This window comes from Chrysochloris asiatica, unplaced genomic scaffold, assembly GCF_000296735.1.
Source record: "Chrysochloris asiatica unplaced genomic scaffold, ChrAsi1.0 scaffold00186, whole genome shotgun sequence".
NCBI classification, from domain to species: Eukaryota; Metazoa; Chordata; class Mammalia; order Afrosoricida; family Chrysochloridae; genus Chrysochloris; species Chrysochloris asiatica.
The window spans coordinates 2,457,669-2,472,541 of NW_006408704.1; the positions used below are offsets into that span (position 1 = coordinate 2,457,669).

At 43.8% G+C, this 14,873-nt stretch overlaps 1 protein-coding gene across 3 annotated transcripts in view; it reads right to left on the reverse strand.

Annotated features, from left to right (window-relative positions):
* TSEN2 (TSEN2 tRNA splicing endonuclease subunit) overlaps positions 1 to 14,873 on the reverse strand; it is a 48,158-nt gene that overhangs the window by 19,324 nt on the left and 13,961 nt on the right. Inside the window, exons 3-5 of one of the 3 annotated variants that reach the window (XM_006872172.1) lie at positions 12,563 to 12,599; positions 10,140 to 10,629; positions 8,485 to 8,562 (exon numbers count right to left, since the gene is read on the reverse strand). In XM_006872172.1, coding sequence (XP_006872234.1) covers positions 8,485 to 8,562; positions 10,140 to 10,629; positions 12,563 to 12,599 — 605 coding nt within the window. Of the gene's footprint in view, positions 1 to 8,484; positions 8,563 to 10,121; positions 10,630 to 12,562; positions 12,600 to 14,873 lie in introns of all 3 variants that reach the window. The other 2 variants (XM_006872171.1, XM_006872173.1) reach the window with 2 other exon arrangements.

A 14,873-nucleotide genomic window follows, 5' to 3' on the forward strand; every position in this document is an offset into this window, starting at 1 on the left:
GACATCGGATGGATCTTAGCTAAAAGCAGAGAATACCAGAGAGATGTCTACTTGTGCTCTATTGACTAAAAAGGCATTCGACTGTGTGAATCATAACAAACTATGGGCAACATTACAAAGAATGGGTATTCCAGAAAACCTAAGTTTTGCTCATGAGGATCTTGTACATAGGCCAATAGGCAGTTATTTGAACAGAACAAGGGGACACTGAATGGTCTAAAATCAAGAAAGGCGTGCATCAAATAGGACTGCTATTTTACCATGCTTATTCAATCTGTATGTTGAGCAAATAATCCAAGAAGCTGGATTATATGAAAAAGAACATGGCATCAGGATTGGAGAAAAACTCATTAACATTATCTTGTAACATGCAGAGGACTTAAAATACTTGTTAAGATCGGAGACTACAGTCTTCAGTATGGAACACACTTCAATGTAAAGAAAACGAAAAGCCTCCTGACTGGATCATTGAATTACATCATTAAATGGAGAAAAGACAGATTGTCAAAGACTTCTTGGATTCCCAATCAACACTAATATAAGCAGCAGTCAAGAAATCAAATGACACATTGCATTAGGCAAAGCTGCAATATACTTTTTAGAAGTGTTAAAAGGCAAAGCTACCACACTCTGAGAACGAATCTTGATCCGAGCCATGCTATTTTCAATCACCTCATATGCATGTGAAAGTTGGATAATGAATCAGGAAGCCAGAAGGAGAATCGATGCATTTGAATTCTGGTGTTGGAGAAGAATATTGACAGAACCACGGACTTCCAGAAGACCAAACGAATCTGTTTTGGAAGTACAGCCAGAATACTCCTTAGACTAAGTGAGGATGGTGAGACGTACTCTCACACTTTGGAGGGTCAGTAAAAAGAGGACGAACCCTAATGAGATGGAGTGAAACAGCGGCAGCAAAAACAATTGTGGGGCTGGTGCAGGACCACGCAGTTTTTCCTTCTGTTGTGTATGGGGTTGCTATCAGAACTGACTTGATGGCATCTAACAAAAGGCCCTGCTAAGGAAACATCTTAGTGAGCCCTCAGGAACTGCCCCAATCCACCCCAATGTCACTGGCGAGCTGCTGAAGGTTCTCTTTAGAGCAGTGCTCTAGGGAACTCTAGGAATCCTCAAGACCATTTCAGGATGTCTCAAGGTCAAACTATCTTCATAACCTTATATATTATTTGCCTTCTTTGTGCTTACTCTCTCCAGAGGCTACAAAATGTGAGATGATGTCATAATAGACTGAAGACAATAGCAGAAGTGGGGGTTCAGCTGACTTCTGTTAACATCAGATTCCCAAGAGATTTGCACAAAGGAAAAACAATACCCACTTTTGTTTTGACAAATATAGCTATTTTCTAAAAATGTTATTTCCATTAACAAATAGAGTCTATTGGAGTCCTGGTGTGGCATGGTAGGACAAAGCATTGGACCACAAGGTCAATTTGAACCACAAGGGCAGCAGTTCAAACCTACCAGCTGCTCCTCAGAAACCCATGACAGCGTTGCTAAGAGTTGGAACCAACTTGATGGTACTTACCAACAGCATAGAGTCTATTACTGTTATTTTAAGTGAATAAACAAATATTTCACATTCTTCTCAGTTTTTACCAATAGAAGAACCCCACCTAAAATGTTCTTTGGAGTCCTCGATAGTCTTAACAAGTAAAAGGGTCCCCAGACCAAGATGTTTGGTTTGAGTACTATATTAGCTTTGGAGATCTCGTGCGGCACTGTAGGATAAGCTCTGGACTGCTAACCAGAAGGCTGGTGGTTCAAACTCACTAATCACTCCGTAGAAATCCTACACAGGGTGGCTATGAGTAGGAACTGACTTGACACACTAACAACAAGACGTAGAAGCTGAAACAGACAAAACTCCTTCCTCTAGAGTCACTGCTTCCTCTTGGCTGAAAGCAGAGAATTTCAGAAAGATGTTTACTTTATTGACTACACAAAGGCTTTCAATTGTGTGGATCACAACAAGCTATGGACAACACTGTGAAGTATGAGTATTCCAGAACACTTAATTGTGCTCATGAGGAATCTGTACCTGGACCAAGAGGCAGTTGTTCGAACAGAACACGGAATACTGAATGGTTTAAAATTAGGAAAGGTGTGCGACAGGGCTGTATTCTTTTACCATACTTATTCAACCTGTACGCTGAACAAATAATCCAAGAAGCTGGGTTATATGAAGAAAAACATGGCATCAGGATCGGAGGAAGGTTCATTAACAACCTGCGAAATGCAGATGATACAACCTTGCTTGCTGAAAGTGAAGAGGACTTAAAACATTTACTGATGAAGATCAAAGAGCACAGCCTTCGGTATGGATTACATCTCAATGCCAAGAATACAAAAATCCTCACCACTGGACCAATAAACAACATTCTTATCAACAGAGAAAAGACTGAAGTTGTCAAGGACTTCATTCTTCTTGGATCAACTATCAACACTCAGGGAAGCAGCAGTCAAGAGATCAAACGACGTATTGCATTAGGCAAATCTGCTGCACAAGACCTTTTTAAAGTGTTGAAGAGCAAAGATGTCAGCTTGAGGACTAAGGTGCGCCTGACCCACGCCATGGTATTTTCAATAACCTTATATGCATGCAAAAGCTGGACAGTGAATAAGGAAGACTGTAGAAGAATTGATGCCTTTGAGTTATGGTGTTGGAAGAGAATATTGAAAGTGCCATGGGTTGCCACAAGAACCAATAGATCTGTTTTGGAAGAAGTGCAGCCAGAGTGCTCCTGAGAGGCCAAGGTGACCAAACTTCATCTCTCATACTTTGGACATATTGTCAGGAGGGAGCAGTCGCTGGAGAAAGATATCATGTTTGGCAAGGTGGAGGGTCAGAGGAAAAGAGGAAGACCCCCAACGAGATGGATTGGCCAACTGGCAGCATTGATGGACTCAAGCGTGGCAACAATAGTGAGGTTGGCCCAGGATCAGGAAGTGTGTCATTCTGCTGTGCATAATGTCACTATGGGTCGGTACCGACTTGATGGTACCTAACAACAACAACAGCTAGAGTCACACCCTGACTTTGGACATCTAGTCACCTGAACTGTGAGAAAATAAATGTCCGTAAATGTTCTTTAAAAGGTACCAACCCTTCCTCCCACAACATTCTCTATTCCACTAAGTTCATGACCTCATTACAACGGTCACACAGAACTCAGACACCAAGCTCACAGTTACAGAGTTTATTAGGGAAGTTAACAGGTTGCAAAGCAAGATCAGAAATGTTTAGGGTACAGTACTTCCAGTCAGACAGCTTCTGCTCAGCTGCACCCACAGGCTGCCCAGCATACCAAAGAGGGTCCAGCCGATCCCCATCTTACACTAGCATGACTCCCAATCCTGGGCTCCAACTCCCAGACAGCAGGGTTTATGCTGGGGTGGATGAGGGTGGGAGCTGGCCACACCAGGAAAGCATGGGGAGAAAGAAGAAATCATACCTTTCCCTCTCACTATCCCTGCTCAGCCTCTCCTCCCTGCAAGCACTCTGTCCGCCTCTCCAACTTTTCTTCTGAAGTTCAGGGTGCCAGAATTTTCATCTGGGTGTTTTTGTCTCTCATATCTTTGTTGTACAGGGTCCGTGTAGTGCGTCTGCTTAGTCCGCCATCTTACTTTTCTTCCTTCTTTTTCACAGTTTGCATTTTTTTATTTGGATGGTGCGGCACACAGAAAGACCTTTGAGACCAGACAGATCTGGGGTCATGTCTTCAGTATTAGCTGCTGTTCGTAGCCACTGCTGAGTCACAGCACCTTCATGAACAACAGAATTCAGTGTGGCCCGGCCATGCGCCATCCACATTGGGGCTACAGATCAGACCCACCCTGTGACCCACGCAGCATCAGCCTTTTCTCCCCAGCTTCTCAGAGTAAAGAAGCTCTGCTGAAACTTGCTCGCATCAGTGTCGTTCCCATGTGCGGCTACGTCGATTCCATCCCACAGTGACCCACAGGACAGAGCAGAGCCACCCCACAGGGTGTCCTAGGCTGTAGTCTTCATGGGAGAAGATCCCTAGGCCTTTTCTCCAGCAGACACTGGATGGGTTCAAACAGCTGAGCGCTTGACCACGGTGCTAAACGGCCTCCTGTTTACATCATTTGTTGTTGTTGTGAAGTGGCAGGGAGTTGGTTCCGACTCATAGCGACCCTGCACAGGATGTCCAAGAGTGACTGGTGGGTTTGAAATACTGACCGTGCAACTGCCAGTCCAGCGCTTGTCCTACAGTGACACACCATAGCATTGTTTATATCACAGCAACATGCATATCTCCACTGATAGGTGGTGGCTACTTATGAGGTGTTGTGGCTGGGAACTGACCCTAGAGCTCCTACATGGAAGGCAAGAATTCTAACACGGAACCACCAGTGCCTCACTCACTACTAGCTAGGTCCTTGGGAGTTTACGTATTTATGCCTCATGCATAAAATGGGGGTGGATAATGCCTTCATAGTTAAAGATTTAATGAGATTAGCTATGCAAAGCATTCTGATGCTCATTTAACTTTAGTTTACCTCCCTTTTTAATGATTATTTAGATGCTGTAACCTGGAAAAGTTTAGTCCTTGCTTGTCAAGAGACTCTGTCCTGGTACATATGATCTAAGTTCTTCAGAACCTGATTAATGTTTTTCTACCATCAGCAAGCACATATTTTTCCCTAAGGATGAAACCAATGCCTCATTTTATTTGCCTAAAATGGTGACGGTTTTCACAAATCTCTGGGAACCACTGCTAGGTGTTTATTACAGATGGAGTGGCCATAGCTGAGCGGATTTATTTAGAATGGAGTCTCTAGCACATGGAGCAGGTCTGGGGAGGCTGACGATGATATCCCGAGATTTCACTTGTAAACTTGTACTGTGAGGGCACTAATAAGATGGGGGAGAGTTTAATAATGGCTATTAATGTCATCGCTCTAAATCTAGTAAGGGAGGGACCACAGCACCCTAATGGAAAAAACAGGCGTCTTTGGAGCAAAATAGCAAATCAGCTTACTAGCATAGCAACCTACTTATCCCTGAAATGGATACCCACACAGAGTAAACATTAATCAATGTCACTTACAAACATGTCAGATATAGGATGTGGAAGTTGGCATTTGGCATGCCTAGATTACGGCCTCAGGTGCCCAGCCAGAGAAGCACGCAGTTACTTTACATATTACAGCTGTTGTTGTTAAATGCCATCAAGTCCATTCCAACTCCCAGCAACCCTGTATAGGGTTTCCAAGGAGTGACTGGTGGGTTTGAACTGCCGACCTTTTGGTTAGCAGTCCAGTGCTTATCCTACAGAGCCACACCAGGAGTCCCATATTACAACAACTATGTACAAAAATAATGCTACTACCTAGCTAAAGGAAGCCTTGGGTAGTGCGAATGGTTAAGCACTCAGTTTTAACTGGAAAGGCTGGCTACTAACTGAGAGGCTGTAATCCACCCAAAGGAGCCTCAGAGGAAAGGCCTGGTGAAATGCTTCCCAAAACTCACACCTTCAAACCCTCTGAAGCCATTCTCTGACATTCATGGGGTCACTATGAGTCAGAATGGAGTTTGGTATATTTATAAGATACATTTTAGGACTATTATAAACGACTGAGACACAGAGTATCTATGTGCTGAAGAGAGAACCACAATCTGAATGCACACTTTATCTTGACCCCTGGGAGGCAGCTGATGTGTAGCAGCTGGGGAGTCTGGGCAGGCGGAGGAGAGGTTGCTGAATGCTTCCCAGGTAAGGCACTTGTCATTTATCAGGTCTCATCTAATCCTCAGGTAACCCACTGCAGGAGGAGCTATCTGCATGGAATAGGTGAGAATATGAGGTATAGGAAATCATCTGGGGTCTGCTGCATGCTGTGTATGTCTCCCCATTTCATCTTTTGTCTGGAACTTTGCATGTATCTTTGACATGTTGTTGTTAGCTGCCTGTTGAGCTGATTTTCTGCTCTTCAGGACAGGAGCCATACTCTAGTTATTTCTGTATTGCTCGTGCTTAGCTAAGGAGCTCTGCTGGTGCCATGGTATAATGCTGGGCTGCTAACCTCCAGGCTCACACCCACCAGCCACTCTGGGGGAGAAAGGTGAGGCTGTGGGCTTCTATGAAAGCTCTGTCCTACAGGGTCATCATGAGTACGAATCAACTTGATTGTCTCTGTCCTATAAGGTTATCACGAGTAAGAATCAACTTGATTGTTTCTGTCCTACAGGGTTATCACAAGTAGGAATCAACTTGATCGTCTTTGTCCTATAGGGTTATCACGAGTAAGAATCAACTTGATCGGCTCTGTCCTATAGGGTTATCATGAATAAGAATCAACTTGATCATCTTTGTCCTATAGAGTTATCACGAGTAAGAATCAACTTGATTGTCTCTGTTTTATAAGGTTATCAGGAGTAAGAATCAACTTGATGGTAGTGGGGTTGGTTTTGGGGTGGTGCTTAGCTAGTGCCTGGCACATAGTAAGTACTCAGTGAGTATTCTGGGATTGCTAGAGAAAGAGTATCAATTAGCTGCTATGCTAAGTACCTATGTACAAGTAAATAACAACAGAAATGACAGAAATAGAAGGCACTTACCATTTATAGACCATTTGTTGCACACCAGGTACTACATACTGAGCTACTTGTCTGATTATTTCATTTAGTTACCAGAACATCCTAAGTCACCCCCTCATTTTACAGAGGGAAAAACCTGAGGCTCAGAGAGGTTACACACCTAGAGAATGGGTATCCACCCAGCAAAGCTTTCTAAGACTACGGGAATGGCTTCAACCTGTGCTAGCTAACATGTAACTACTGATCACAAGTGGCTATGGAGCATTTGCAATGTGCTTGGTGCAACCAAGGAATGGAATTTTAAATATTATTTCATTTTAATGAGCCTAAACTCAATCTGAAATAGCTACAAACGGCTAGAGGTGATCATTGAAAACGCAAACTAAGCTGTCTCATGGCTTGCGCCCTTCCCTGCCCTGGGAGTCTGCAGACCTCTGCACAGGCAGGTGACCATGGGCACAGGGAGACTCAGCTACTCTTGTGGGCATGGCTCTACGGTTGCCAACGTCATTTCTTGAGGTCTACGGGCACACTGGGCCCAGTGCCAGATGCTACAGGAGCTGCCAGGGAAGCTGGGTGGCTTCTAGAGAAGAGGCAGGCCCCAGGCAACCTCAAGACGAAGAGAATATATTGTGAACGGTATCTTAACAACACGAAACCAAAACAAACCAGTTGCCATCAGGTCAACTCCAATGCAGGCGACCCCATGTGTGTTCAAGAACTATGCTCCGCAGGGCTCTCAATGGCTGAATTTCCAGATGTGGACGATCAAGCCTTTTTTCTGAGGCACCTCTGGGTGGACTGCACCACCAACCGTTCGGTCAGTAGCCAAGCACTTAACTGTTTGTGCCAGCCAGGGATGCCTGTGTACAGTATGTAGTTGTGTTGCAACGTGCCACTGAGCTGGTTCCGACTCACAGTAACACTGTATAGGGTTTCCGAGGAGCAGCTAATGGGTTTGAACCACCAACCTTGTGGTTTGCAGTCAGTATAAACAGTGGTAAATAAACAAAGAATGAATGGAGTGTGACCACAGGATAGAGGAACTCCACTCAGAAGGGAATTAACATGCGGTTTCTAGAAAACCCCTTGAGTCCACATTTAAGAACACAGCTGCTGCATGAAGTCAAACTCAACCCCTAAACCACTGTTGCTCCTTCGATCTTGACTCCGAGCGACCCGGCAGGGCAGAGGCGATCTCCATAGGGCTTCTGAGGGTGAAATGTTTACAGTCTCATCATTCTTCCGTGGAGTGGCTGGTAGGTTTGAACTACCAACCCTGCAGTTAGTAGGCCAGTGCTTATCATACAGTACCACCAGGGTGCCTTGCATTAAAGGGACACGACTTGCAGAAGGAAATACCTAGAACTCATCTACTTAAAATGAGTAATTACTACATGATTTGACTCATACGTCAATAGCTTATTAAAGACTGTTAAATTTCTGTGAATATATTAAAAGTCACTGATGTATCATTTAAATGAGTCTTATTGCAATAAAACTATTATTTAAAAAGCAAACAGCAAACGAAAGCTTGTTGCTGTTAGGAGACATCAAGTTGGTTCTGGCTCATAGACACAATAAGTCAATATGAAATCTTGATGCAAAAAGCAGTGCTTAGGTGAACCCTTCAAATCCTCTGTGGGGTGGTAATAGGGAAACCTCTATTCCTGTTATGTTAAAAATTAAATCTTACAACTGATGAGACAAAGGCAAAGGCTGGGGAGTGAAATTAAGGCAGGTTTACCTTGGAAGCCAGCTACATGATTTCAACATGGTGTCCCCCACAAACTACATGATGAGGGGAACTCATCTAGACAGCGCTGCCCAGGCCTCTGGGAAATGACCATCAGAAGCTGAAGGCCAGCAGCAGGCATGTTAGCAAGATGGACACATACCTCCTCCAGGCTGAGCTGCAAATACTCAAAGATCCTGTATGGATTTCTTCTGCATATTAGTCTCTTGGTTTGCACCGACTGGAGAGAAGGAAAGAAAACAAATTAGAATGGAGACACTAATAGGTCATATAGAAGAGATTACATTTTAAAATTGTCTTATAATAAGACTTCCAAGATCTACATGCTGTTGGGTAAATAATGCAAAAAGACAAAAAAAATGCTGTGGTCAAATGTAACAGAACATTTTCCATTTCACTTCTTGTAAAAGACGAATTTTTTAATAATGATGTGGAAAAGGAAGTTTTGCTTTTTCGTACTACTAATATTTTTATTTATTTCCTTTTTCCACTCACAAATTCTTCTCAGAATTAACTCATTTTGTGTGTCAATATTATGGGTTGCTTCTTTTTTCAGTCAATTGCATCTTGCAAGCATTCTTAATAAGGTGTCATAAACCTCATTCTAAAAGGCTGCATACTTTTTCGAAGGAATGGTTCATGTATTATTTAAACATTAGACTGTTTCTAATTTTTCAGATTATATATAAGAGTCCCGGTGTGGCGTTGTAGGAAAAGCACTCAACCGCAAGACTGGTGGTTCAAACGCACCCACTGCTCCTTGGAAACCCCAGATAGGGTTGCTATGAGTCGCAACCAACTCAATGTCACTTAACATCCAACATCATAAGCTTATATATGATTCCAGGGTAACGGCCTCTATCACTCATCTGTCAGTTTATCACACTGTGCTGGCTTGCATGCAAGCTATACCATCAGCACTTCGAATACCAGCAGGGTCATTCATGGCACACAGATTTCAGTGGAGCTTCCAGACAAAGACAGACTAGGAAACAATGCCTGGTGATCTACTTTAAAAATTAACCAACAAGACCCCAATGGATCCTACTAGAACACCGTCCACTACAGTGCTGAAGATGCGCTCCCAGGGCTGGAAAATCTGTTATTCACACAGGAGCCCCAACAATGGACTCAAGCAGACTACTGGCTGTAATGGCAGACCAGGACTGTTTGTACATGGGGTCACCACGAGTAGGTGCCAAGTGAACTGCCTCTAACAACAATGACAACTGTCTCCACAGTGAGATGCTATATGCCTGTGCCTCTCTTGTGATGACTTCTATATATATGTGAGACCCTCCCCAGTGGGTATAATCAAGATCATGTGCACGACCAGTGAGTTTCTCTCAAATAAAGAGAGTGTCAGGAAACCTGCTTTCATTTCTAAATATTTTTAAGTTCAGTCATTCACAAATGTGAAGCTCTAGTTGAAGTGGTCCTCACAGCTGATGCACTGAAGGACCAGTACCCAAGCCTCTGTCTGCAGCAAGGGGTTCTACAAAAGTCTCACATGCCCTGGGTATGACTGAATGCCTGCTCCTTGTTGTTGTTGTTAAGTGCCATCGAGTTGGTTCTGACCCATAGTGACCCTGTATAGGGTTTTCAAGGAGCAGCTGGTGAGGTTTAACTGCTGACCTTGCAGTTCAAATGGCTTTGCAGCCACAGCACCACACCAGGACTTCAGAATGCCTGCTCCTAGATGCTAGTAAAAGACTTCTGGTCAATGAGTAGCTCAGCTGGGCCAGAGGCAGATAGCTTTATGGGTTTTCTTCAACTTACTTCCTTGCTCAGTGCAGCCTCTCCCACACTCACGTCACTAACCACTTCCTCCACCAGCACGTACTCGTGACCTGCCCGGCTCTCTCTGGCAGACAGGAGATCTGCTTGCTGAGAGCCATGTTGTGGGATGAGGTCATCACAGTGGACGGGCTGGGCATGGGGCAAGGGTGCAGCATCCTCTACGGTGAGTCCATCAGGGTTGTTTGCAGTTATGGTGCCCTGCCCAGAGCCCTGCTGTGGGCAGGCAGATGGCTTGCTCAGGCTGTCCTCATCACCTGACTCTGCTGTGTCTCTGTGCATCACAGAAAGTTTCTCTCTACCCGCTGCACCTTCCTCACTGAGATCCACTGCAGAGCTGAGCTCATCCTGAAAACAAGTCGTTTTGGACCCTTGCAAACAAGGGTGTTCAAGTGGCTTGGTGTAGTCCTGGAGGATGCTGTGCACGGCACTTTCCTCTTGTCCCTGCCTACACAGGAGCTCTGCCGCCCATTCTACACCACGCTGGTACCTGCAAAATGGACAGATAGAATGGTTAGTTACCACCACCAGAATCTCCAAAGTTAAAAGACAAGCTACAGACCAAATAAAATATACAAAAAAGATGGGAAGGCCATACTCTAAAATGTTCACTGCAGTTTTACTAGATGGTGGGTCACAGGCCAATATCTTCTTCATTACACTTTTCTGCAACAAGTACGTCTTACTTTAATCAGAGGAAAAAGTGGCTGCCCGTAAAATAGTAGTATGCATGCAGTCAAAAAGAACTTTGAGAAACCTAAAAAGAATCTTTGTTCTTCCTACCAGCTAAAAGCATTGGCTCAGATGGGCTTCCTGGGTTTACTGGCCTGCTGTAGTTGGGGTCAGTGTGTACTCTCTGGGGATGGGCTCCACAAATTCCTTGACTCAAAAATGTGAGGCAACAACAAAAAGGTGAAGACAGGTTATATGACCATCAATGGGAGAGTGAATAAACAAACTTTGGCACATACACGCAATGTTAAAGAAGAACAACCAGACACTTCCTAATGTGGATGAACCTGGAGGACATTATGCTGAGTGAAATCAGCCAATCACAAAAGGATAAATATCATATTAGACCACTGTTGTAAAAACTCAAGAAAAGGTTTTCATACTTAAAGAAACATTCTTGGATTGTTCTGAATATTCAGATGGCAAAGACCTCTTGGATTATGTTTAATAAATAATGCATAAGCAGATCAGTCAAAAACTGTGGAACATTTTAGTGCTTACAAAGGGCTGGCCTTCAGTTATCTGGCCCTCTCCCCTGTCCAGAACCTCTCCCAGCTTTTCTGCTGGTTGGATATGGGTGCGGTTCTCACATATGAACTTCCACTGTGTTTCCAAAATCGAATTCTGGTGCAGCACCCCGTCTATCCTGTAGCCTCTCCCCTTGACAAAGTCCCACTTGACCTCCAGTCTGGGGTCCAGGTTCAAACAGCCCTTGCCTACTAGTGCTACTGCCCACCTGCCATTCCTCTGATGCTGGTGCTACCAAGCATGCAAAAAAAAAGGAGCTGTTGCATTTGGCCAGTAAAATGCTAGAAGCAAGAAGAAAAATCACAGTGGACTTGAGTCACAAGGAGCCTTCATGTAAGAACTGAGAGTTGGGCTGCACCTCGGGGACAATGAGGATTTTTGGACAGCTGACTGTTTCATTAACAGACTCTTACCAAGAGATGCAGGGCTGTGCCAAGCATGGTCTCAGAGCTGACAGTCACAAGGGACAACCGAAATATGATACTTTATGCAGTACAAGTTATGCATGGTAGCCAAGGCAATACAGCCTTTCCACTGTGCTGTAATCCACACCGTGGGGACCAGAGAGGCAACACCCAAGTCAGCTGGGAATGACGTGAGAAGAGCAGCTCCCCGTTCAGGCTAGCACTATGATAACCTGCTAGCCTAAAGGTTGGCAGTTAGAACCCATCCAACTGTGCTGAGGAAGAAAGGCCTGCTGGTTAACTTCCATAAAGATTACAGCCAGAACACCCCACCAAGCAATTCTCCTCTGCAACACACGAGGCTGCCGCGAATTGGAATTGACTTGACAGCAACAATTTTGTTTGAGTTTTCGATTTGTTCCAGACAAAAGGAAGACAGAGTGTAAACAACATTCCAGAGGAGGGAATCAGGACTGTGTAAGATGGACAAGGCTAAGGCTGAGCATCTCAGGACTTAAACACATGCATTACAAGATCACTGCTCCTATTTTGGAAGGAATTAAATTGGCAGAAGATTCAATTTAGGATTATCTAAAAAATAAATTCACTACTGTCACACATAATTTTCAAGGACACACCTACTACCAAAAAAATAAAATGTAGTAAAAAGATGTGGACTGCTGTAACAGAAGCAATTAGTTGAAAACAGATTTGATCTAAACTACAATGTTGACCAAATCGAGAATCATCAAGACTTACTTTTTTGCAGTGATTATGGGCATGCTTGTCCTCGTATCTGTAACAATAAAGACGCTTTGTTAGTTCAGACCAACTTTCCTTAGGGGTAAAAAACAGAAAACATCTAGAAAGGCTGAGAATTTGAAGGTTCATGAAGACCGCCTGCTCAGAACACAGGCACACTTCATACAGAACCGTGCCTGTACCTGCCTGCATTCCACCTCTCCTGCTGAACTCAGATCGGGGCTCAGAATCCTTCTCAGCACAGCACCAGAAATGGATGTCAGATGAAACCTCTTTGTTATCTCTGAGTGCTCACTCCCTCAACTTCCAGATGGGACTACTGAGGCCCTCAAGTTATAAAACTGACCCTCTGCCAAGGTGTTCTTTCTAGTTCACAGTGCCATGTAAGTCTCCTGTGTCTACATCTAACACGGGCACACAGGGGAGGTGGGAAGAGGATACTGAAAGGGCAGGGTTATTTTGGATGGGGGTTGGGAGTTCTGGGTTCTAGTTTTGGTTCTGGGGCAGTAGTGGGGGAGCCTTTGTTCTTCAAGTGGTTAGCAAGTCATCTACTGGTCTGAGTTTTAGTCCTGGCCCTCCCTAACTCTGTCATTGGCAAGTAACTTCTTCTTTCCCAAACTTAATCTTCCTGTCTGATGGTTTAAAGGTTTGGACCACATGTTGTTTCAGCTTTAAAACTCTAAGAAAGTACATTCACTGCCTACCTCTCTGGGAATTTGTTCAAAGCATCCTGACTGTCTTCCTCTGGTAATTTAGCAAATCCAATTGAACAATTTTTACTAAAAGTTTCCCATATGCCAAGACTTAGGGATACACGCAAAACCCTACTTGAAATCATCAGTGTAATTGGGGAAGCAGGCCACAAACCAACTCTAATACAAGATGAGGGATGACTGAGGTAAGTAGGACAGAACTTAAAAAGTTCAAGGAAAATCGAAATTAAAATAATTTTAATTTAGAATTTTTCCACTAACTTTGTGAAGATCCTACATATGAAGGTAAGTCAAAAAGCACTGTTACTAGGATTCCAATTTATACATGCACGGGGTTATTACAAAACATGTTTAAACATGTCTCTGAGAGCAGTGCGTGGCTGCAGACAAGTTCTCTCATAATGCAAGGGGCTTCACAATGTTAGGGGAAAAATTCCCCATAGTACACTTACCTTAGTCTTTGTTGTTGTTGTTGTTCGGTGCCATCAAGTCGGTATTGATTCATAGAGATCCTATGCACAACAGAACGAAACACTGCCCGGTCCTGGGCCAACCTCTCAATCACTGCTATCCTTGAGCCTACTGATGCTGCCACTTTGCCAATCCATCTTGCAATGGGTCTTCCTCTTTTTCTCTGACCCTCCACCTTATCAAACATGATATCCTTCTCCAGTAACTGGTCCCTCCTGACAATATGTCCACAGTATGAGAGACAAAGTCTGGCCATCCTGGCCTCCAAGAAGGACTCTGGCTACAATTCTTCCAACAAAGATCTGTTGGTTCTTTTGGCAGCCCATGGTACTTTCAATATTCTCCTCCAACGCCATAATTCAAAAGCATCAATTCTTCTGTGGTCTTCCTTATTCACTGTCCAGCTTTCACATGCATATGAGGTTACTGAAAATACAATGGCTTGGGTTAGGCCGACCTTAGTCCTTAAACTGGTATCTTTGCTCTTCAACTGTTTAAAGTAGTCTTGTGCAGCATATTTGCCTAAAGCAATACGTCATTTGATTTCTTGACTGCTGCTTCCATGAGTGTTGATGGTTGATCCAAGCAAAATGAAATTATTGACAACTTCAGTCTTTTCTTCAGTTATGTTGGTCTTGTTAGAATGCCTTATAAAAACATCTATCAGAATTATGGTTTCCAAGGGTCCATTAAATTCAAGGCAGTGAAGGGAGCTCAGAAGGTTATGGGGACTGTTTGGGGGATCCCAAAGGGATTGATTTTCTCTAAGGACACAGGACTATCACTGGAAGAAGTTTAATAAAAGTGAAAACTACAGGGGTAAGAAGGCGGCCAAGAAAGTGTAGCCAGGAATTTCCCCTCATTCTATCATTCTTTGAGGGTAGCAAGGACTATCTGATAAGAATTTCATTGAAAACCTTATTCCACCCCATCCAGAACCTTCTGAGGTGGGACATTCCCACTAGAAAGGACAAGCAGACCAGCCTGGAACAGCTAGAATGACAGAAGATACATCTTCAAAGAAAGATCATCAGGAAAAACCTAAAACAAAAATGTCAGCATGACTGGCTACTACAAGAATAAGCAAGTTGTTCGCTGGGAAGCCATCAAGGCAAGCAATCAAG